Raw genomic sequence first — 25,251 nt, forward strand, 5'->3', positions numbered from 1 at the left:
ACACACACACACATCAATGCATAGACGTGCACTCACACAGACACACATGTACATACACACGTGAACTCTCTCTCTCTCTCACCCTCTATCAGTTGTCCTGGCAACCCCTCCCTTGGAGTGTTGAGATATTATTAGCTTTCAGTGGTGATGGTTCTGTGTGAGAGTGGGTTGTTTAGAACCGAATACAAAAGGCTTCGAGGGAATATCGCTTTCCTTCCCTGATGACTGTATTAAGCTTTTCACACATTTTTCATGGTGATTTTTTTTACCAATAAACCAGTCAGCACATGACATGCAATTTTCACCCACCTAAATGACTAATAACTTCACACCACTCAACACCGAAAAAGAACAGAGACAGTTGGACTCATTAAGACAGCGGAGTACTGAAAGAGGGCAAATCAGTCATTTAAACCATCAGGATTATCAGAAAAACAGTGCAGTTAACTTGGAATGGGAGATACAGGCATAATAGTTTAGGATTACACCGATGACAACATCTGCTTTCCAAATGAAAAATACTGTATAATCCACAAAATAACAATATTAATACTCAGCCATATTGACACATTTTAACACATCCACCCACATAAGAACCTGATGCACAGATTCATTGCATTGTGATTCACTGATTATACATATTGCATTGACTGGTTAAGTACTTTAGGTAGTTTTAGGACATCCACAATAGCAATCGTGTGCAAACAGTAGGAACATTCTAGATGCTCTTTGCATGCTATGGTATAGTATGTATGAGAAGGATTCAGGTATCTATAATTCATAGATAGGGTGTTTTACAATCATTTTGACATGGGATTGATCAGTAAGGGCAAACTTTGGTCATTAACTAGGTTCTATAGATGTGTATGTGTAACAAATATATTTTATTTTGGAAATTGTTAATTTTCCATGGTACTGTATATTACAATGCACACAGGAAGAGAGGGTAAACAAAATATCAACTTTATCCCAAATATAATACTGTCAATGTTCTAGAAAGTTAGTGCAGTCACATTTAGAGTGAATAGAACATAATGTAATGGTGTTGTACTCTCCTACTCATCCACACCTGGTGTATTGCACAATGGCAATTGTAGAAGTTTGTATAATAACTGCAACCAACCACAACACCAGTCCAAGACCCATCTCTTTTAACCTTTGACCTGTTCGGTCATTACATGGGAGCAGGCTAAGCGTCTTTAGTGGCGTAATACATCCACCTCACAGAAATGTAACATCATCCTGCGACTGCACCCATCGCCAATGGGCGTCATACTCCAGGTGCATTGTGCCGTTCATCTTGCAGCCATCCAGGTCGATCTTGCCGTTCTTATAGGGTTTGAGTTTGGGGCTCTGGTTTTTCCCCAGCTTCTCAGCCAGGCAGGCCCGGGCCGAGTCAGCAAGTCCTCCTGCTTGCCTGACTGCCTTCTCCAGGACGCCATTGCTCTTACTGGGCTGCTGCATTTGGTTGGAGTCCTTGGTGCCCTTGGTGATGGTGGTTCCTTTCACTACCTCTTTGGCCTTAGTCCAAATGGGAGGCTCCTCTTTGGGGATCTCTGGCTTGACTTGGGGAGCCCCAGGCCCAACAACTACCTTGACCCCTGTGCCCGGGCTTAACTCAGCTCCTGCCCCTCCTGTCCCAGCCAAAACCCCTGCCCCAGACACTGCCCCTGCTCCAGCACCTCTCCCCACCCCTACCCCAGCACCTGTCCCTCCGCCAGTCCGAGTGGGCATCTCAGTCCCCAGTGGAGTAGAACACAGCGCATACTCAGAACTAGAGGGGCAGTACTCATCCATGTCGTCCGCCAGGGTGTCCAGGTAGCTACCTATAGAGATGTTATCCAGCTTGTCGTTGAGGGGGTCCTGCAGGCTGCTCCAGCTGTCTCTCCAGGAGGTGTCTCCTCCAGGGCCCTCTCCCAGGCTGTACTGGCTGCTGGTCAGGCTGCTGCAGCGGCTGGCCAGGGTGCCGCGCTCCTCCAGGAGCCACTTGCATGCCTCGATCCCCTCGTGCACCGCCAGCAGCTGCTGCAGGATCTTCACATCCACCGAGCGCAGGTGGGCCTATGGAGAAGAAGATGACTGTACGTTATTGATCCAGCAGAGAGGAGAGAGGGTAGGAGAAAAGAGGAGAGTGTGGGAGAAAAGAGGAAGTGGGAGAAAAGAGGAAGTGGGAGAAAAGAGGAAGTGGGAGAAAAGAGGAGAGAGTGTGGGAGAAAAGAGGAAGTGGGAGAAAAGAGGAGAGAGGGTGGGAGGAAATCAATGGACCCAGGAGAGAGGAGCACCCTTAAAAAGAAAAGGTTCCTGGAGGATCCTTTACGGGTTCTTCAAATTGAAACTAGGGGGAACCCCTATAATTTCTTTGAAGAACCCCCATTAACAGTTCCAGAAACAACCTTTTTGGGGTTCCTTTTTTAACCACCCTCTCCCTCCCCCGTTATTATTATTAATAATAATCATAACAATCAGCACAAAAACAACAACAATAACACAATATTTTACTTGTCAGTGTTTATTAGGATTTTAGTGGCAAAGCAGAATCTAAAAATGAGGTACACTGCCAGCCCCAAGTCCAATTGGTATATCCTCTGGCGTGTTGATGTTGATGTCCTCTGTAGGCTATCCATAGCCAGAATGATTTTGCAGTGCATGGTGATCGAACAGGTTTCATGTTATATTCATCAAAGGTGTAGGCAGGGTGAAGTCTGTGAATACAACAAAAATATATGCAATTACACAGATGATTAACAAAATGTGCACATGACAGTAGTAATATCTTGGTTTTTGTAGTTAAAAATGATGTGAATTAAAAAAACGTCACTTTTGACACGGTTTTCATACACATACCTTGTCCATAATGTGAAGGCCTCTGGGATCTTCATTGAAAAGGTAACGGAGGAGGATGGCTGCTGTGACTGAGTCCTATAAGGTTTTAGAGAAACCATTCATTCAAATTAATTGTAGATGATACATGTGCATAACATTATCAGACAAACCAATACCAATTGTTCATACCTTTGTGTGCCTCCTCGTCAGTATACCTGCAAACAGACACACACAAATATGTGTGTCCATTGAATTGTGTTCATTTTCTGGTTTAGAAATGTTTTTTTTAAAGGGAGAAAGTCTCGAATAACACAACCATCTGCACAAATATAAAAAGATAGATGGTATCATCATAAAACAATATACATTTAGATCGTAAAGGGAGGAACCTTACCTGAAATTGAGGAGATCTTAAAATGTTTCTGTTAAGTGCCTGCACCTGCTGTCCTTCAGTTGGGCAGTTAGGTTCCAGCAAGAATCCCCACCTCCTATGGGGTTCTTGGAAGTACTTTTTGGGGGCATTTTTCAGTGCCAAAAGCAAAGGTTTTACAAGGAAGTTTGAGGATTTTAGAAGAACTGTTGTTGAACCCCTAATTTTTTGAGTGAGGGAGGTGTGAGAGAGTTAGGGGAGAGATAGAAGAGGTAGATATGGGTTAGGATGGAGGGGTAAGAGGAAGACAAGGAGAGGGAAGAGAGAGGTGAAAGAATAACGGAGGGAGAAGAGGATGAAGAGAGTAGAAATGAAAGTGTCCGGATATATACAATGCCTTCAGAAAGTATTCACACCCTTTGACTTTTTCCAAATTTTGTTGTGTTATAGCCTGAATTTAAAAAGTATTATATTGAGATTGTGTCACTAGCCTACACACAATACCAATAACCAAAAATTGGGTTTTTCAAAATGTTTACAAATTAATAAGACATGAAACATTGAAATGTCTTGAAAATAAATATTAAGCCACTTTGTTATGGCAAGCCTAAATAAGTCCTGTAGTAGAAATGTGCTTAACAAGTCACGTAATACGTTACATGAACTCTGTGTGCAATAGTGTCTAACATGATTTTGTAATGACTACCTCATCTCTTTAACCCACATATACAATTATCGGTATATTCCTTCAGTCAAGCAGGGAATTCCAAACACAGATTCAACCTCAAATACCAGGGAGGTTTTCCAATGCCTCACAATGGGCACCTATTGGTTAAAAAAAGCAGACATTGAATATCCCTTTGAGCATGGTTAATAATTACACTTTGGATGGTCTATCAATACACCCAGCCACAAAGATACAGGCGTCCTTCCTCCTTAACTCTGTTGCCAGAGTGGAATGTAACCGCTCAGGGATTTCACCATGAGGCCAAAACAGAGTGAAAAGAAGGAAGCCTGTACAGAATACAAATATTCCAAAGCATGCATTCTGTTTACAATAAGGCACAAAAGAAAAACAGCAAAGAATCTGGCAAAGGAATTAACTTTGTGTCCTGAATACAAAGAGTTATGTTTGGGGCAAATGCAACACATCACTGAGTACCACTGTTCATTTTTACAAGCATGGCAATGGCTGCATCATGTTATGGGTATGCTTGTCATCAGCAAGGACTAGGGAGTTTAGGATTTAAAAAAATGGAATAGAGCAAAGCACAGGCAAAATCGTAGTGAATCGTAGGTTCAGTCTGGTTTCTAATAGACACTGGGAGACAAATTCACCTTTCAGCAGAACAATAACCTAAAGCAAAAGGCCATGTATCCACTTGAATTGCTTACCAAGAAGACATGGAATGTTCCTGAGTGGCCTAGTTACAGATTTGACTTAATCGGCTTGAAAATCTATGGAAAGACGTGAAAAGGGCTGAAGGGAGGAGCTATATGAGGACGGGCCCATTGTAATGCCTGGAATGGAATCAATGGAAAGGAGTCAAAGATGCTCCTCCCACCAGCCTCATCTGCCCTCCTGGCTTCATCTGTTCCTCCTCCCCTCTCAACTTTGAAAACACTTCTGTTTGACACCGTTCGATTCATTCCATTCCAGACTTTATAATGAGCCCTTCCTCCTATAGCTCACCAGCCACCTCTGGGGGAGATATACTTTTTCTTAATAAAAATAAAGTGAAAGAGAGAAAAAGGTATAAGGTGAAGGGTGAAAGATGAATGTTGTAGCAGGGTGATGGGGGCAAGAAGAGAAAATATAATTAGGGGTAAGTTTCATTCCTCACAGACAAAAGAAGTTGCCAACAGCAGTAAATTACATTTTTTTTTAAAGGGTTTATTTTATGAGTCCACTTATGGAAATAAGGAGGCACCACTGCTTTTTTAATGCGTGTAGGAGGGATGTTGAATAAGCTAAAGGGAGAGAGAAGAGAAAAAGCAGTGCAAGATGGGAAATCCAACAGAACACAATAGCAGAGATGTGCTCCAGTCCAGTCAGGAGCTAGGGCCTCTCTCTCTCTATAAGTTACATGTATAAGAGTTGTTCTGCTGATGGCAAAGTCACACTGACTTTGCTGTAGTAATGAGTGCCTCCCTGTCTCTGCAGACCCTCCAAAGTATACTCGGCTTTCTGGACTGGCCCCAGGGATAGCAGAACCAACTGCCAACTGAATACATCACACTCTTAGAATGCAACTGTGAGTCTCATAGCCTAAAGTCTACAGTTCCAGGACAGTGGATTAAGTGCGCACACATAAAGCACACAAGATCTTTGATCTTTTACAGTCTTTGTGTACCCCCCCCCCACCATGACCCTGCAGGTCAAGTCAATGAAAAAGCCTATTGATGGATTTCTAGAGCCTTAAAACATGGTCACTACATAGTATTAAAAGGCTGTCCCTTCAGGTCTCTGCATCCCTTAGGCAGAGCAATACATCAATCAGGTGGATATAGATCCGCCATTCATCTAGGTCAGGCTGCATCATCATAACTACAACCACAAAACACTCATTTGGAAATAAGAGAAATGTGATAATATGAGAAGCACAGACGTAATAGAGGACAATGTTGTTTATCAAATCAAATCCAATTTCTTTGGTCACCTACACAGGGATGTTATTGCGAGTGTAGCGAAATGCTTATGCTTCTAGATCTGACAGTGCAGCATTATCTAATTGATAATATCTAACAATTCCACAACAAAACCTAATATCTAACAAATTCCACAACAAAACCTAATACACACAATCTAGTAAAGGAATGGGATGAGAATATACAAGTATAAAATATATGGATGAGCAGTGACAGAACGGCTAAGATGCAATAGATAGTGAAGGACACAGTATATACATATGTGATGAGTAATGTGAGATATGTAAACATTCTTAAAGTGGCATTATTAAAGTGACTAGTGTTCCATTTATTAAAGTGGCCAATGATATCAAGTCTGTAGGTATGCAGCCACCTCTCTGTACAAGTGGTGGCTGTTTAACAATCTGATGGCCGAGAGCTGTTTTTCAGTCTCTCGGTCCCAGCTTTGATGCACCTGTTCTGACCTTGCCTTCTGGATGAACAGCCAGTGGCTCGGGTGGTTATTGTCCTTGATGATCTTTTTTGCCTTCGTGACATCGGGTGTTACAGGTTTCCTGGAGGGCAGGTAGTTTGCCCCTGGTGATGCGTTGTGCAGACCGCACCACACTCTGGAGAGCCCTGTGGTTGTGGGCGGTGCAGTTGCCGTTCCAGGCGGTGATACAGCCCGACAGGATGCTCTCAATTGTGCACCTGTAAAAGTTAGTGAGGGTTTTCAGTGACAAGCTACATTTTTTCAGCCTCCTGAGATTGACGAGGCACTATTGTGCCTTCTTCACCACACTGTCTGTGTGAGTGGACCATGTCAGTTTGTCTGTGATTGTACACCGAGGAACTTAAAACTTTCCACCTTCTCCATTGCTGTTTCATCGATGTGGATAGGGGCCTTCTCCCTTTGCTGTTTCCTGAAGTCCACGATCATCTCTTTTGTTTTTCTGACATTGAGTGAGAGGTTGTTTTCCTGACACCCCATTCTGAGGGCCCTCACCTCTTACCTGTCTCGTTGTTGTTGGTAATCAAGCCTACCACTGTAGTGTCGTCTGCAAACTTGATGATTGAGTTGGAGGCGTGCATGGCCACACAGTTGTGGGTGAACAGGGAGTACACGAGAGGGCTGAGAACGCATCCTTGTGGTGCCCCAGTGTTGAGGATCAGCAAAGTGGAGATGTTGTTTTCTACCTTCACCACCTGGGGGCGGCCTGTCAGGAAGTCCAGGACCCAGTTGCACAGGGCGGGGTCGAGACCCAGGGCCTTAAGCTTAATGAGGTGTTTGGAGGGTACTATGGTGTTGAATGCTGAGCTGTCGTCAATTAACATAATTCTTACATAGGTATTCCTCTTGTCCAGATGGGATAGGGCAGGCAGTGTGATGGTGATTGCATCGTCTGTGGATCTATTGGGGCGGTAAGCAAATTGAAGTAGGTCTAGGGTGGAGGTGATATAATCCTTGAATAGTCTCTCAAAGGACTTCATGATGACAGAAGTGAGTGCTACGAGGCGATAGTCATATAGTTCAGATACCTTAGCTTTCTTGGGAACAGGAACAATGGTGGCCATCTTGAAGCATGTGGGGACAGCAGACTGGGATAGGCAGAGATTGAATACGTTCGTAAACTCACCATCCAGCTGGTCTGCGCATGCTCTGAGGACACGGCTAGGGTTACCTAGCGAAGGTTAACACGTTTAAATGTTTTACTCACGTCGGCCCCGGAGAAGGAGAGCCCACTGTCTTTGGTAGCGGGCCGTGTCGGTGGCACTCTATTACCCTCAAAGCGCGCAAAGAAGTTGTTTAATTTGTCTGGGAGCAAGACATCGATGTCCGCGACGGGGCTGGTTTTCCTTTTGCAATCCGTGATTGTCTGTAGACCCTGCTGTAACGGCAGATTTCCCCTTCGTCTGAAGAGGAGTAAGGATCGGACCAAGATGCAGCGTGATAAGTGTTCATGATGATTTATTAAAAACTAACTGAACACTGAAATACAAAACAATAAACGATGTGATGAAAACCGAAACAGTACCGTGTGGCAACAAACACTCACACGGAAACAAACATCCACCAACCAACAGTGAAACCCAGGCTACCTAAGTATGATTCTCAATCAGAGACAACTAACGACACCTGCCTCTGATTGAGAACCATACTAGGCTGAACACAAAAACCAACATAGAAAAACAAACAGACTGCCCACCCCAACTCACGCCCTGAACAAACTAAATAAAGACAATCAAAGGAAATAAAGGTCAGAACGTGACACCTGCCACATACGTCTCTGGCGATTATATAAAACACAATGGATATTGTTTCATCAATCAACCTTCCACTGAGTGACTGACTGAGTGCCCTTTCAGTGAACTATTCTCCATCCAGGGAAACAAAGGGATTGGAAGTGGGATAACATTGCCTTAGACTCAACTTTTCTGGCCCTATAATTTCCAATAGAAAATGTATGCACTCCTGCCAGCTCAGGTTCACTTTTTTGTAAGTGTAGACAGCAGGACTGGGTTTTGTTCAGGATTGAGGTTGTTGAGGTTTGGGGTTTTAGCTGGCGGTTTCTTTAGAAGCTGAGTGATAAACTGCTGAGCATAGCTGTAAATATTATTCCCATGGCTCGGCACTGAGGCCCTCCAGGACATCTACAGGACCTGGTGCCACAGGAAGACCAAGAAGATCATCAAAGACCACAGCCACCTGAGCCACGGCCTGTGTGCCCCCCCCCCCCCCCCCCCCCGCTTTAGTCACCCCGCTACCATCTAGAAGGCGGAGACTGTACAGGTGCATCAAAGCTGGGACCCAGAGGCTAATGAATAGCTTCTGTCTCCAGGCCACCTTCGAGACCACTGCTCTATGAACATAAGAGTCATAGAACACTGGTCACTTTAATAATGATTACATACTGTTTCCCCCACTTTATTTCTATATAGATTATTGTAGTCTTGACTCATCCTATATAACTACCGCTATACACACCTTTTCTATCACATACATACAGTGTCTATTATTTATATTAGTTCCAACATTTCTTCATTTCTTTCTTTTTACCTTTTTGGATTATGGGTGTATTGTTTTCTATTGCTAGGTTTTAGTGCACTGTTGAAGCTGGAAACACAAGCATTTCGCTGCACCTACAATAACATCTGCAAATCTGAAATAAACTTTTGATTTGATTTGCGGTGGCAGACACACCATGCCATGTCGCTGAAGAGGCTCAGGTCTGGCAGAGTGTCCATCTGTATGCTCTCTCAATGCCCGCCTGTGTGCCAGTATCAATGCCAACCTTCCTATAGGGCTGTCTTACCAACAGTCTGCAGTAGGATGGGGAGAAGGGAGTTTATTGCCTTTGGAGTTTAGCCCTCAGCGGCTCTGAGGATTGTGGAGCTGTTTTCACAGCCAAAAAGACTCCAGTTTTCCGAAGGAGGCGCTGGGCCAGACAGCTCCCGGCTAATCCACAGGATTCTGGAAATTCTTTCACCGGCATTCGGCTTGAATTTCATGCACCATGCTGCGCTCAGCTGAACTCACACCAAATAAACAGCACTCTCTGTGTGTGTGTGTGTGTGTGTGTGTGTGTGTGTGTGTACGCGCGCAGAACTTTTAGCACTCTAGTATCCTCAGCCTTCATCCCAAAATGACAAGCTAGCGCTCGATGCTTCTTGAGATGTAGCTTTATCGACAGGGCCAGGGATAGAACCTCTTACTCTAGGGGAAAATCCGATTTCCAGGCTTGATGTGCCATTTCAACAAGCAGAAATCTAGATGTGCACGCCACTCACACGCACACAGAAACACACACAGTGTTATGATTTAGCTTGAATGCACACACAGCTGACCCTACAGACCAATGAGCCATAGACACGCTCCAATGCTGAAACCAGTCTGGCAATGTCACACTGCAAACAGGCGCCGTGGCGCACTGCTGTAGCCCTGCAGGGGAATAAAACAACAAACTCAATCTCTCAGGCTTTATTGGCATGGGAAAAATATGTTTACATTGCCAAAGCAAGTGAAATGTCAATAAACAAAAACGGAAATAAACAATCAGAAATTAGCAATAAACATTGAACTAAAAAAGGTTTTAAAAGGTTTTAAAACATTCCAAATGTTATATTATTGGCTATGTACAGTGTAATAATGTTCAAATAGCTTAAGTATGATAGGGAAAATAAATAAACAGATAAATATAGGTTGTATTTAAAATGGCTTTTGTGCTCAACTGGTTGCCCTTTTGTTGTTGCAAAAGGTCACAAATCTTGCCGCTGTGGTGGCACACTGTGGTATTTCACCCAATAGATATGGGAGTTTCTCAAGATTTGATTTGTTTTCAAATTCTTTGTGGGTCTGTGTAATCTGAGGGAAATACAGTGCATTGCGAAAGTATTCGGCCCCCTTGAACTTTGCGACCTTTTGCCACATTTCAGGCTTCAAACATAAAGATATAAAACTGTATGTTTTTGTGAAGAATCAACAACAAGTGGGACACAATCATGAAGTGGAATGACATTTATTGGATATTTCAAACTTTTTTAACAAATCAAAAACTGAAAAATTGGGTGTGCCTTCCCTGTCCCTGCTGAAGAAAAACAGGCCCAAACCATGATGCTGCCACCACCATGTTTGACAGTGGGGATGGTGTGTTCAGGGTGATGAGCTGTGTTGCTTTTACGCTAAACATAACGTTTTGCATTGTTGCCAAAAAGTTCAATTTTGGTTTCATCTGACCAGAGCACCTTCTTCCACATGTTTTGTGTGTCTCCCAGGTGGCTTGTGGCAAACTTTAAACGACACTTTTTATGGATATCTTTAAGAAATGGCTTTCTTCTTGCCACTCTTCCATAAAGGCCAGATTTGTGCAATATACGACTGATTGTTGTCCTATGGACAGAGTCTCCCACCTCAGCTGTAGATCTCTGCAGTTCATCCAGAGTGATCATGGGCCTCTTGGCTGCATCTCTGATCAGTCTTCTCCTTGTATGAGCTGAACGTTTAGAGGGACGGCCAGGTCTTGGTAGATTTGCAGTGGTCTGATACTCCTTCCATTTCAATATTATCGCTTGCACAGTGCTCCTTGGGATGTTTAAAGCTTGGGAAATCTTTTTGTATCCAAATCCGGCTTTAAACTTCTTCACAACAGTATCTCGGACCTGCCTGGTGTGTTCCTTGTTCTTCATGATGCTCTCTGCGCTTTTAACGGACCTCTGAGACTATCACAGTGCAGGTGCATTTATACTGAGACTTGATTACACACAGGTGGATTGCATTTATCATCATTAGTCATTTAGGTCAACATTGGATCATTCAGAGATCCTCACTGAACTTCTGGAGAGAGTTTGCTGCACTGAAAGTAAAGGGGCTGAATAATTTTGCACGCCCAATTTTTTAGTTTTTGATTTGTTAAAAAAGTTTGAAATATCCAATAAATGTCATTCCACTTCATGATTGTGTCCCACTTGTTGTTGATTCTTCACAAAAAAATACAGTTTTATATCTTTATGTTTGAAGCCTGAAATGTGGCAAAAGGTCGCAAAGTTCAAAGGGGCCGAATACTTTCGCAATGCACTGTATGTGTCTAATATGGTTATACATTTGGCAGGAGCTTAGGAAATGCAGCTCCGTTTCCTCCTCATTTTGTGGGCAGTGGGCACATAGCCTGTCTTCTCTTAAGAAACAGGAGTGCCAATGGCGGCCTCTCTCAATAGCTATTCTCACTGAGTTTGCACATAGTCAAAGCTTTCCTTAATTTTGTGTCAGTCACAGTGCTCAGGTATTCTGCTACTGTGTATTCTCTGTTTAGGACCAAATAACATTCCACTTTGCGCTGTTTTTTTGTTGTTGATTCTTTCCAATGTTACAAGTGATTCTCTTTTTCTTTTGTTTGGTCTAATTGTACTGCTGTCCCGGGGCTCTGTGGGGTATGTTTGTTTTTGTGAACAGAGTCCCAATACCAGCTGACTGAAGGGATTTTGATAATTAATGGGAATCATCCTAATTCTGCTCTGCATGTATTATATGGTGTTTTACGTTGTATACGGAGGATGTTTTTGCAGAATTCTGCATGCAGTCTCAATTTGGCGTTTGTCCCATTTTGTGAGTTCGTGGTTGGTGAGTGGACCCCAGAAATCACAACCATAGAGGGCAATGGGTTCTATAACCTACTCAAGTATTTTTAGCCAGATACAATCTGACACTCCAATTAGTATGTTCCTTTTGATGACATAGGCCCTTCTTGCCTTCTCTTGTAGCGGCAGGTAGCCTAGTGGTTAGAGCTTTGGGCCAGTAACCGAAAGGTTGCAAGATCAAATCCCTGAGCTGACAAGGTAAAAATCTACCCCTGAAGAAGGCCGTCATTTATAATAAGAATTTGTTCTTAATTGATGTGCCTATGAAAATGTACAGCTTTGTGGAGGTGCCGAGGTAGGTAGAGCTTATTGTGCGCTACTCAACAGTGAGTATGGTTAAATGCACACAACCATGTGATTATTGTGGATAATCAGATGAATATAATAGTTTGATTGACACGTTTACATGCTTTGCAAGAAGAATGACTTCCCTAATAATCCTGTTTCCATGGACACATCTGAAATAAGGCACTCTGATAAATGCAGAGAATGGCCAATCAAAATAAACGTTCTACCACAGCGACCTTGTTATTTTTGGGAAGCATATTTGATTCTGAGTTCAGACATACAAAGTTTGTATGTGAAAACCACTTCTAAGACGCATACATTTAGATGTTCTGAACTCACTTCACTCAAGCTAAAGAGGAAGCTTGCTCGGTTGGTGCTAGCACGTGTGCTGGAACGCCGATTAAGGTGTTTACATGTGTTTACAAGGTGTTTACAAGATTGCTCAGATAATTAGGTGTTTTAATTGGCCTATGCTTACTTCGATTTTGACCTTACGCCAAATAAGATAAGCAGAGTAAGGTGTTTACATGACTATTTCATAATCTGCCTGCTGCCATAATGAGTTTAATATCAAATTATTACTGTGCATGTAAACATAATTGTGGTCAATGTGGAATTTGTAATTACGGTCCTGGCAAGTGGACTTTTTTTGGAACACCATTATTTTTATCTTACTGAGATTTGGGGCCCAAGTCTGACAGAATCTGTGCAGAAGATCTAGGTGCTGCTGTAGGCCCTTCTTGGTTGGGGACAGAAGCACCAGATCATCAGCAAACAGTAAACATTTGACTTCAGATTCTAGTAAGGTAAGCCAGGGTGCTGCAGACTGTTCTAGTACCCTCGCCAATTCATGGATATATATGTTGAAGAAGGTGGGTTCTTTCACGCTATCTGTCGCCAATTCGTTTATATATACACTGCTCAAAAAAATAAAGGGAACACTTAACCAACACAATGTAACTCCAAGTCTATCACACTTCTGTGAAATCAAATTGTCCACTTAGGAAGCAACACTGATTGACAATACATTTCACATGCTGTTGTGCAAATATAATAGACAACAGGTGGAAATTATAGGCAATTAGCAAGACACCCCCAATAAAGGAGTGGTTCTGCAGTTGGTGACCACAGACCACTTCTCAGTTCCTATGCTTCCTGGCTGATGTTTTGGTCACTTTTGAATGCTGGCGGTGCTTTCACTCTAGTGGTAGCATGAGACGGAGTCTACAACCCACACAAGTGGCTCAGGTAGTGCAGCTCATCCAGGATGGTACATCAATGCGAGCTGTGACAAGAAGGTTTGCTGTGTCTGTCAGCGTAGTGTCCAGAGCATGGAGGCGCTACCAGGAGACAGGCCAGTACATCAGGAGACGTGGAGGAGGCCGTAGGAGGGCAACAACCCAGCAGCAGGACCGCTACCTCCGCCTTTGTGCAAGGAGGAGCAGGAGGAGCACTGCCAGAGCCCTGCAAAATGACCTCCTGCAGGCCACAAATGTGCATGTGTCTGCTCAAACGGTCAGAAACAGACTCCATGAGGGTGGTATGAGGGCCCGACGTCCACAGGTGGGGATTGTGCTTACAGCCCAACACCATGCAGGACGTTTGGCATTTGCCAGAGAACACCAAGATTGGCAAATTCGCCACTGGTGCCCTGTGCTCGTCACAGATGAAAGCAGGTTCACACTGTGCACATGTGACAGACGTGACAGTCTGGAGACGCCGTGGAGAACGTTCTGCTGCCTGCAACATCCTCCAGCATGACCGATTTGGCGGTGAGTCAGTCATGGTGTGGGGTGGCATTTCTTTGGGGGGCCAAACAGCCCTCCATGTGCTCGCCAGGGGTAGCCTGACTGCCATTAGGTACCGAGATGAGATCCTCAGACCCCTTGTGAGACCATATGCTGGTGCGGTTGGCCCTGGGTTTCTCCTAATGCAAGACAATGCTAGACCTCATGTGGCTGGAGTGTGTCAGCAGTTCCTGCAAGAGGAAGGTATTGATGCTATGGACTGGCCCACCCGTTCCCCAGACCTGAATCCAATTGAGCACATCTGGGACATCATGTCTCGCTCCATCCACCAACGCCACATTGCACCACAGACTATCCAGGAGTTGGCGGATGCTTTAGTCCAGGTCTGGGAGGAGATCCCTCAGGAGACCATCCGCCACCTCATCAGGAGCATGCCCAGGTGTTGTAGGGAGGTCATACAGGCACGTGGAGGCCACACACACTACTGAGCCTCATTTTGACTTGTTTTAAGGACATTAAATCAAAGTTGGACCAGCCTGTAGTGTGGTTTTCCACTTTAATTTTGAGTGTGACTCCAAATCCAGACCTTCATGGGTTGATACATTTTTCACACAAAATAATTTTTGTGTGATTTTGTTGTCAGCACATTCAACTATGTAAAGAAAAAAGTATTTAATAAGAATATTTCATTCATTCAGATCTAGGATGTGTTATTTTAGTGTTCCCTTTATTTTTTTGAGCAGCGTATATATATATATATATATGTTGAAGAAGGTGGGGTTTGTTCACAAAATGGAACAAACACCAAATTGAGACTCTGCATGCAGAATTCTGCAAAAACATCCTCTCGCTCTCTCTTTCTCTATTGTCCTGCAAACAGAGTGAAGTGGACATCCTTGAGCAGGGGGATACTATCTCTATCTAACTCCATCCATCTCTCTCCCTCTATTTCTTTCTAATAAGAGCACGTTCAGATACAGCAGAAGGGTGACCTCTCAACCCAGCCCTCCCGCTGTTCCATCTGTTTGCATACTCCCTTCCGCTCTGTTTCTTTCTCTCCCTCTATCGATACCTCCCACTTTCTCTCTGACATGGAAAAGTACATGTCAGTCTCCACAGACTTGCACCCCTCGATATACATTGACTCTCTCCCTTCTAAACACTCTGGCTTCCTGTGAGTCGGTCTGTCCTGCCATCACTCTCTCTCTCGCATTCTTTCGCTCCATCTCTGTGAAAACCAGTGGCTCTTAGAGACTGAACAGGCCTCTCGCCACAGCCAACCTTCTGGTCTGCACAATGTCACCCTATCTTTCCATCTCTCTCTCGCTCTCTCAGACAGACAAAGGGAAGAGAAAAACTATAGTATAGCTACCTCGGCCTAAACATCAGCACCACAGGTAACATCCACAAAGCTGTGAACGATCTGAGAGACAAGGCAAGAAGGGCCTTCTACACCATCAAAAGGAACATCAAATTTGACATCCCAATTAGGATCTGGCTAAAAATATTTGAATCAGTTCTAGAACCCATTTCCCCCTATGTTTGTGAGGTCTAGGGTCCACTCACCAACCACAAAATGGAACAGACACCAAATTGAGACTTTGCATGCAGAATTCTGCAAAAACATCCTATGTGTACAACTTAAAACACAAAATAATGCATGCAGAGCAGAATTAGGAAGATTCCCACTAATGATCAAAATACAGAAAAGAGCAATTAGATTCTTTCAGCCACCTAAAAAGGAAGTGACTCTCAAATCTTCCATAACAAAGCCCTCACCAACAGAGATGAACCTGGAGAAGAGTCCCCTCAGCCAACTGGTACTGGGACTCTGTTCACAAACACAAACAGACCCCACAGAGCCCCAGCACAGCAACACAATTAGACCCAACCAAATGATGAGAAAACAAAAATATAATTACTTGACACATTGGATAGAATCAACAACAAAAAAGAGCAAACTGGAATGTCATTTGTCCCTAAACAGAGAATACTCAGTAGCGGAATACCTGACCACTGTGACTGACCCAAAATGAAGGAAAGCTTTGACTATATACGGACTCAGTGAGCATGGCCTTGTTATGGAGAGCGGCCGCCATAGGCAGACCTGGCTCTTAAGAGAAGACAGGCTATGTGCCCACTGCCCACAAAATGAAGTGGGAAACGACCTGCACTTCCTAACCTCCTGCCAAATGTACAACCATATTAGAGACACACATTTCCCTTAGAATACACAGATCCACAAAAAAATGTGAAAACAAATTCCGTCTTGATAAACTCCCGTGTCTATTAGGGATATGGCTGTTTTATCTGCCTGCAGACCATCTCTCCCCTGTGACTTCCATCTGTGCAGCACAGCAGCAGTCAGTGAGAGGGAGAGGCAGGGAGTGAGTCATCCACTGGGCTACGACAACGCTTTGTAGCATTCACATTCACAGGACTTGTCATTTTAATAGGACACACACAGGTACAGTCGGCAGACAGTAGCCTATACGTGGACATAAACGTCAAAATAAGTATTTTTTATTTCATTACAGTTGAGCTCCAGACTGAAAATACAGTCAAAGCCAAACAGGCAGCTACGTAGCTGTCTGATATATAGACAAGAGGCTTGTCTATATGTCTTAGTCCCTATGACAGGGAGCTGGCTGCCCGTCATTGAGGACGGAGCGTCCGTTAACTTTAACTCAATAAAGCTGTTCAGAAAGACAGCTGAGATTCGGCAGCAGCTGTGGACCTTCTGGAGGGAAAGTAGTCCGACAGTAATCAGACAGCCTGACACTGAGCTCATAACAGTCTCAGACCAGACTCTGAGAATGATCTGCGTCTCGGTCTGTCTTCACCTTCCAGGGTGTCGCAGTCTGTCTCAACTAAGCCATTTGTGTCTGAACAATATGATCAACTGATGACGTACGTTCAAAATAACTATTGGACTGGAGTTGAGGGGGGAAAAAAGACTCACATGGTAATAGATCGCTCGTGTTGTGTCTAAATTATTGAGACATAACAGAAAGTTTGCACGTAGGAATGTAAATATTTATGGAGTGGTATTCTCTTACTGTCCTAGCTAGCCTCCCTGTGACCTCCAAACGAAACAGACAGACGCTTCGTCTCTGCGGGAGAGGGTTACACGGACGGACGGACGGACAGACACAGACACACACCACGCATTTATAATCCTATCGTGGAAGCAGGCCATTTCAGAGTGTTTAACTGAAATCCATCATGGAGAGACTTTTAGGAGTCTCTCTGATACTTGGGCTAAATAAACAGAATAGTCTTTATTAAGGAAAGATTCCCTAGCTGTCTGCTCATAACAGAGCCCTGTGTTAAAGTGTTAGCAGTTCTCACTCTGCTCTGGTGGTAGTATCTGGTGAGTCCTCAATGATTGTCCATCCATCCATGTGTTCTGTCCACGCACATGCCCGAGCAGGCACGCACACATGCAGTGAGACAGGTGAGATTCAGTGACAGCCGGCTCCCTGCGTTAAATCCGGGCACATAATCAGAGGGCAGTTAGAGAAGGTGAGAAAATGCAACAAAGGACAGCGCTACCGCCCTATGAGTGGGAGTGTGTGTGTGTGTGTGTGTGTGTGTGAAAAGACACTCAGCGGGCAGGAGCATAGGTGAAAAATGGCGACAAAGGACACCGTCGCCAGTAAGAAGGTGAGAGTGTGACAGAGCATGTGCAAGCAGACGTGTGTAGCCTATTCTGTGTACGCAGAATTCTGAATTCTGATGAGAGTGCAATGTCCGGTACCCCTCTGTTCTCCTGCTACCCAGCCCCGCTCAGAGAGATGAAATACAGGTCCAACACAGAGCAGCCCAGCCCAGCCCTGTACTGGCTAAGAGGTACGCTAGCTCTTAATCACTCGAGCATCTGGCAGCATCCCAAATGGCATCCTTTCCCTATATAGTGCACTACTTTTGACCGGAGCTCTGGTTAGAAATAGTACACTATATAGGGAAAGGATGCAATTTAGGACACAGCCTCTGTCTGCATCCTCTGGCTCAGCAGGGCTGATGAAATCAAGGGGTTGTTATGTGATGCTGGCCGCCCATAGATTTATGACCCTCTTCATGCCCTCTAACCTCCAAACCCTCCCTATTTAGTTTGATCAAACCACTCACTATTGGTCCACCATGTCAGCATTGTGTAAAGTACCATCAGCACTCAAATCATACAATGGCTGTCTATTCCCTTTAGGTAGGCCTATTGACTATATTGCTGGCAAAGCAAGAAAGTTGGGATTAACATTATAGACTGGATTGTTATGGGTACATTTCCTACAACATATGGCATTTTATGATGTTAATTTGACCAGTATTGTTGAAGCAAAAAAATCCTGCAGCAACAGGATTTGAAGGTTTAGTCCATAATGTTGCTTGATCTTTGGTTAGGCTATTAGCTGCCAAAAATCTGGCCACATGAAAAGTGCAATACTGTTAATATAGCCTTGTGTAACTGCAAATTTTCAGTGAATTTATGTAAATCACGAAGCTCTGCTCTGCTTTTCCTGTGTTTAAGAAATTAAGATCCTTTGTATATGTAAACTGCTTTGTGTGTTTTCAATTCAAACCAAGGCGCCAAACGTGTCTTGTTTAGGTTTTTAGAAGGACACATCCATCGGGGCCTTTTGTGTAAAAGCTTTCCAATGCCACATTGATGTGCTGTCAGAACCAGTGGTGGCCACTAATTGGTTGAATACCCGGGGCGCAGGGTGGTTGAAGTTGTCAACAAAGCAGCATGACAGAAATATGACACCACATTTTCGAACTACCGGTAGTTTCTTTGAGAACATACATAAAGCAATCTGTGCATTTGAACAAGATCTTAAATTCACCCATTTCACTGGCTGCCACTGGTTTAAAACAGATTAGATTATACTATTCAGAATTGAGCAGCAGGGTCACGAAAGAGCACAGCCATGGGAAGTAAGGGTACTGAGGGGGCTGCAGCACCATTAAAAAAAATATTATTTTTTTTTAAACATTGAGCCTTAACTAGTCCTCTATTTGTGGACCAATGCAAGCCTCTGTAGTGCATGTAGATTGTTGTTTTAGCTATCTACTTATCAAAGGTAGATAACTGGCTAATTTGACAAAAAATCTACCAAACTATTTCTCAATGTTTTTCAAAATTACTGTAGCTGGCTAATTAATTTGATTGTGCTTTATGATACACACGGTTTTATGTTGTTTTAGTCCACACAACATGTCGCCCTGTAACCTACAGTGGAACCTGAGGGAAACGATCAAATTGGCCAGTCAACGTCATGCTTTTTTTGTCCTACCAGATCCATGATGAGAAGGTTCTAGCTATTGTATTGCTTTGTCCGACTCTTGTTGGATGTAGATGTCCAGTTTATCAGCTCCCAGGCTCCCATGACTATTATGATTATTTATTTACAAGTTAATTACAATTTTCTTTTAGCTTTAGCGCTATCTGTACCTGTTAGAGCAGATCGAGTCTCATTTTTGCTAAAAATATTATTATGTTATTGATCAATTGACTATGACTTTTCAGATCGCCCAGTAATGCTATTTGCAGGGTTAGCTTCAGGAAAATATTGCAATTCTTCAGCCATTCCTGGACTTGTGATCAAAAACAGCTACATATGGACAGTACCAAAACAAATGATCTAATGATTCTGCCTCTTCGCAGCAAAATCTGCAGAGCTGGGAAGGTTGTATCTGTCACGCATTTATCTGTTTCACCTGTTCCTGTGATTGTCTCCACCCCCTCCAGGTGTTGCTTATTCTCCCCAGTGTTTTTATCCCTGTGTTTCCTGTCTCTCAGTGCCAGTTCGTCTTGTATGTTAGTCAAGTCAACCAGCGTGTTTTTATCCCTGTGTTTTCTGTCTCTCAGTGCCAGTTCGTCTTGTATGTTAGTCAAGTCAACCAGTATGTTTTTCCTGTACTCCTTTTGCTATTCTCTTTTTGATAGTCTTCCCGGTTTTGACCCCTGCCTGACTCTGGACTACTTTCCCACCTGCCTGATCATCCTGCCTGCCCGGACCTTGATTCTGCCTGCCCTTTGGTACCTGTTGGACTCTGAACTGGTTTTGACCCTTTTGCTTGTCCACGACCATCCTCTTGCCTTACCCTATTGGATTAATACATATTGTAAGACTCCAACCATCTGCATCTGGGTCTCGCCTTGTGTCATAATAGTATCCCCCATATAAATAACATTCTGTTGGTTGCAAAAATTGTGTAGAATAATTTAAATGTAAAAATCCTACGTTTTGAATCAGGCGTCGTTTTGCATATCGGTTCATAAACCATGTGCCATGGAATCGGTAAGTCAAAAATGTCTTCCCAACTATTTTGCAATCTATATGGCACGGCTATCAATTTCTTTGTCCTTACAAGCCCTTTTAACCAACAATGCAGTCTTAAGAAAAAAAGTGTTAAGTAAAAAAATAAAAGTAACATAATTATAGAGCAGCAGTAAAATAACAATAACAGGGGGTACCGGTACAGTCAATGTGCAGGGGCACCAGTTAGTCGAGGTAATTGAGGTAATATGTACATGTAGGTAGAGTTAAAGTGACTATGCATTCCTCATGAAACTGGTTGAGTGAATGCCAAGAGTGTGCAAAGTTGTCATCAAGGCTACTTTGAAGAGTCTGAATTATAAAATATATTTTGATTTGTTTAACACTTTTTTTGGTTACTATGTGATTCCATATGTGTTATTTCATAGTTTTGATGTCTTCACTATTACTCTACAATGTAAAATAAAGAAAAACCCTTGAATGAGTCGGTGCGTCCAAACTTTTGACTGGTACTGTATATACACACTGAACAAAAATCAAAACGCAACATGTAATGTGTTGGTCCCATGTTTCATGAGCTGCAATAAAATATCCCAGAAATGTTCCATATGCACAAAATACTTATTTCTCTCAAATGTTGTGCACAAATGTTCTTATAATCCCTGTTAGTGAGCATTTCTCATTCACCAAGATAATCCATCTATCTGACAGGTTTGGCATATCAAGAAGCTGGTGCACCTTGTGCTGGGGGACAATAAAAGACCACTCTAAAATATGTAGTTTTGTCACACAACACCATGCCACAGATGTCTCAAGTTTTGAGGGAGTGTGCAATTGGCATGCTGACTGCAGAAATGTCCACCAGAGCTGTTGCCAATGAATTTACTCTTAATTTCTCTACCATAAGCCTCCAACATCATTTTAGATAATTTGTAGGTACGTCCAACCGGCCTCACCACCACAGACCACATGTAACCAAGCCAGACCAGGACCTCCACATCTGGCTTCTTCACCTGGCAGTCACCCGGACAGCTGATGAAACTGAGGAGCATTTCTGTCTGTAATAAAGCCCCTTTGTGGTGAAAAACTCATTCTGATTGGTTGTGCCTGGCTCCCCACGGCTGCGCCCCTATCTAGTCATGTGAAATCCATAGATCAGGGCCTTTTGAATTTATTTAAATTGACTGATTTCCTTAAATGAACTGTAAAATTGTTGAAATTGTTGCATGCTGCGTTTATATTTTTGTTCAGTATAATTTCAACATTTGTTTTTGCCATGTTTAATCTAGATACTGAATGCTTTTACGTTACATTATGGGAGCTAAACATACAAATAAAAAAATATATATATTTTTTAATATATATATATATATATACACATGTATAAAAAAATCCTGAAAGTATATATTTTTTTGAAAGTACTTAGGACTAATGTTACATGTAAGTTTGTCTTTGAAACATTCAATTGAAATACTGTAGAATTCCATTAATTCCTATGGAGGACTGATTTTCTGAGGAGTGCCAATTTGGCCGACCAGTAGCTTAAAGCCTGTCATTGGCCAATACATAGCATCAACAATCCAGGGTTTATATACATCATTGGTCCACTGGCATCCGGTGTATACAGGCCAACATCACATGCGAGCAATGGCACTCAGTGCGCACAGTGAGAAGAACGAGCAACGACGACGTCATCCAAAAACATGGCAGACATTGGATGAATTTAAAATATCTTCAGCTGTGAGTGATGAAGAAAAACAAATCGGCCTCGGGGACAATTATTTGAATAGTTCAATTGATATTTTACGCACAAAAGTGATGACCAAAATGTCTTATTAGGAATTTCCAAATCTGCCTTCTCCATGTGGCCTTGTATGGAAATTGTATTTTTGGACCGGGCGTCAGATAAACTGCAGTACCGAAGCAAAACTATAGGACCGGAACCCTGGCCCCTTACCATAGGAATGCAAGACAGGGGAAAACAACAGCAAGCCCAAAATTCTCCGCTGGAGTCCTGTTTTGCACCGGGGGGAGAGCTGTGATGGCATCTGTTATAGTAAACCAGGAATGTATCTTATCAATGAAAGATGGCTGGCCAGGCCTGTAATAGGCTTGGGAGAAATAGGCTAAGTAATCGATAGTTCGATTGTAATTTAAATAGAATGACAGATGTTTGCCATTATCTAATAGAATATTAATTTACCAGGAATAAAACTCCATCCTTGGACCTATTAACAGGTCAGGTCTCAAACAATCATGACCTGTCAGCAAGAATGAATAGAACCACAACTTTATGGTTCATAGCAGTATGTAGGTCTGTAGCCCAAGGGCCAAGTTATGCTTTATTTCCTCGCAACTTCAGCCAACTGCCGCTGTTTGCATGGTGAAGGGCCATTCTCCTCGGTCGTAATAAAACGGATTGTTTCCGGGTTTCAGGGATACAGTATTTACAACCTAACTTCCGTTTACCCTGAAAACGTATTTGGGGTCTCCACTCAGGTGACGTTAGGTTAAAGACCAGCTGAATTATTGATTGGATGGATGCCTTATTATCAGGAAGAGGATTTAGGACTAAGATGAACAGTAATAAATATATTGTTCACGGTAGGCCTACTGACCACGAACAATATACTTCTGAGTTATTAGGGGATATTTAATATTACATGCCAAAAGCAGAGCAACTGTTGGAGCTTGCTCATAATCCATCTAACAGCAAAATAAAACAGCAGGTAAATAACTATATAGATAGGCCGACAAAAGTCATAGCCCCAATACAAATCCTTACCATATCGACTTTTAGTTTTCTAATCTTCTCATCTAGGCTCTTCCTCTCTGTGATGTCTCCGTCTTTGGTCTCCGGCGAGTTCAACTTGGCATCTCCGCGTTGCGTTGACGCCTCTTCCCGCATCCACTTTAGCAAACCCTCCGGTGTCTTCCGTCCGATTTTCACCTCCAAATCTTTTAAATCTGGAACAGAGTCGTTGGAAACTGTGCCTTCATCCATAATCTTCCGTTCTTTGTTAAATCAAAAGTACACTACGTCCTCAGCTATGTTTCTTGGATATCCTTGTCTGTTAAACTGCAATAACAGAAATCTCTTAAGTGTAATGTCTGGCATCCTATGACCTACACAACTCCTCCACAATCAATGCGCCAGAGAGATAATAGGATAAATAATGCACCAGGTCCTTTTATAGTTTTTTCAAATATGCCGAACACTGGGAAACATTAATAGACTATACTGCTGTTGAGCTCATGGATGTAGAACATAACCTATTACCATTGCAAACACGTCGATATGGTGAAGTTAGTGCGCTGTTATAGCCTATTCCCAGTATGCAAAATGACGTTCCAGAACTTTGACATCAAGTGCATTTCAGATGCTGAATTAAAGGTTAGAAGACCTATTTTCCAGACGTTGAAAATATGTCATCTACAGGATATTGAAAATAGTATTTTTCCATAATTGATCATATGTCCAAATTTGAACTACTATACATTCTCAATTATCACAACAATACTTTTTTATACTTAATATCAAAGAGAACCTAATTGAAGATTCCTTCCATCTATTTGCATTTATGTTAGCTTTTTCAAAACCTTTGAAACGTGCAGCAATTATTTTCAGATTAGTCTATACAACAGACCAAACCAACAGACCATTTCAAATACAATAACATTCTGAGTAACGGTTACAGATTTGTTTTATTGCTATGACTGATATGTTATTTATTTAGCTTAGTTGAATGCACTGACTGTAAAGCACTCTGGATTAGACCATCTGCTGAATTACAAAAATACAAATGTATTTGTTTATTACTTGCAAAGCATGCTGGGTATTATTATAATGTTTTCCGCCCCCAAATAAGTACAAATTTGGCTGTTGCGGACCAGATCCAAATCTGAACTAATCATAGACCTCGGGTATGTTTCACAAGTTGGAACATCACTGTACAGTACAGCACAGTTTAGTACAGTAGAGCATAGTAGAACACAGAAGACAATGTACAGTACAATACGGTACAGTGGTTGCTCAACTAATTGTTTTGAGATTATGCTGCGGAATTCAGAGGAAATTTGTGGTTTAGTACGGTACCCTGCATCACTGCTTCATTGCTCCAGACCAGTGCAAGGGGGAGTTAGAGCACTGATTATGCTTTTGGGTCCCAAAGCGCTAATATGTCACTAACTGACAATGAATGGGCGACATAAACCAAATAGAAACTGATAATTGTGCACAACTTCAAAATGTAATTTCGCCTCCCGGGTGGCGCAGTGGTTAAGGGCTCTGTACTGCAGCGCCAGTACAGCGCCAGCGACTCCTGTGGCGGGCCGGGCACAGTGCGCGCTAACCAAGGTTGCCAGGTGCACGGTGTTTCCTCCGATACATTGGTGCGGCTGGCTTCCGGGTTGGATGCGCACTGTGTTAAGAAGCAGTGCAGCTTGGTTGGGTTGCATATCGGAGGACGCATGACTTTCAACCTTCGTCTCTCCCGAGCCCGTACGGGAGTTGTAGCGAAGAGACAAGATAGTAGCAACTAAAACAACTGGATACCACGAAATTGGGGAGAAAAAGGGGTAAAAATTAAAATAAAAAAATAATAATCATTTCAATGAACTGAATGATGAGGATGAATAAGGTGATTGAATTTAGAACAATAGTGTAAGAATTGCTATTCCTCTGTCCTGCACGCACACCCCAGGAAAAATACACAGGTTTTTTTGTTTCTACTCGTCAGTAACACTAAGGTTTTTATACCCAGAGAAACTAAAATGTTCAATTATATTCCATGATATTCTTATAGTTGATGGTGCAGTAATAGCCTTGGCACTTACATAAAGCTGAGTGACTCACTCATTCATTGCTTTGGATCAAAATAAATAAGGATAAAGATTCTTTCTGATATTCTTTAATAAAGAAATGTTTTGGTTATCCTGACCTGGACACCATGTCTCTAAAAGGAAAAATATTACCACCGTC

At 42.7% G+C, this 25,251-nt stretch overlaps 1 protein-coding gene across 1 annotated transcript; it reads right to left on the reverse strand.

The window, feature by feature from the left end:
* Positions 1-205: 205 nt before the first annotated feature.
* LOC110521791 (uncharacterized) lies at positions 206-23,621 on the reverse strand. Its single transcript, XM_021599658.3, has 2 exons — positions 23,056-23,621; positions 206-2,061 (listed from the first exon to the last, which is right to left on the reverse strand). Exons 1-2 carry the CDS (start codon positions 23,272-23,274, stop codon positions 1,222-1,224), a joined length of 1,059 nt encoding a protein of 352 aa, XP_021455333.1. The 5' UTR covers positions 23,275-23,621; the 3' UTR covers positions 206-1,221.
* Positions 23,622-25,251: the final 1,630 nt, after the last annotated feature.

The sequence above is a fragment of the Oncorhynchus mykiss genome, chromosome 4 (genome assembly GCF_057628025.1).
Source record: "Oncorhynchus mykiss isolate SJ-2025 chromosome 4, ASM5762802v1, whole genome shotgun sequence".
NCBI lineage: Eukaryota > Metazoa > Chordata > Actinopteri > Salmoniformes > Salmonidae > Oncorhynchus > Oncorhynchus mykiss.

Excerpts from the sequence above, each read along its gene's own strand:
- LOC110521791 (XM_021599658.3), bottom strand. The coding sequence starts at position 23,274 with ATGGATGAAGGCACAGTTTCCAACGACTCTGTTCCAGATTTAAAAGAT. Across the intron at positions 2,062-23,055 it reads GAAAACTAAAAGTCGATATG|GCCCACCTGCGCTCGGTGGA; the intron begins GTAAGGATTTGT and ends TCTTCTCCATAG.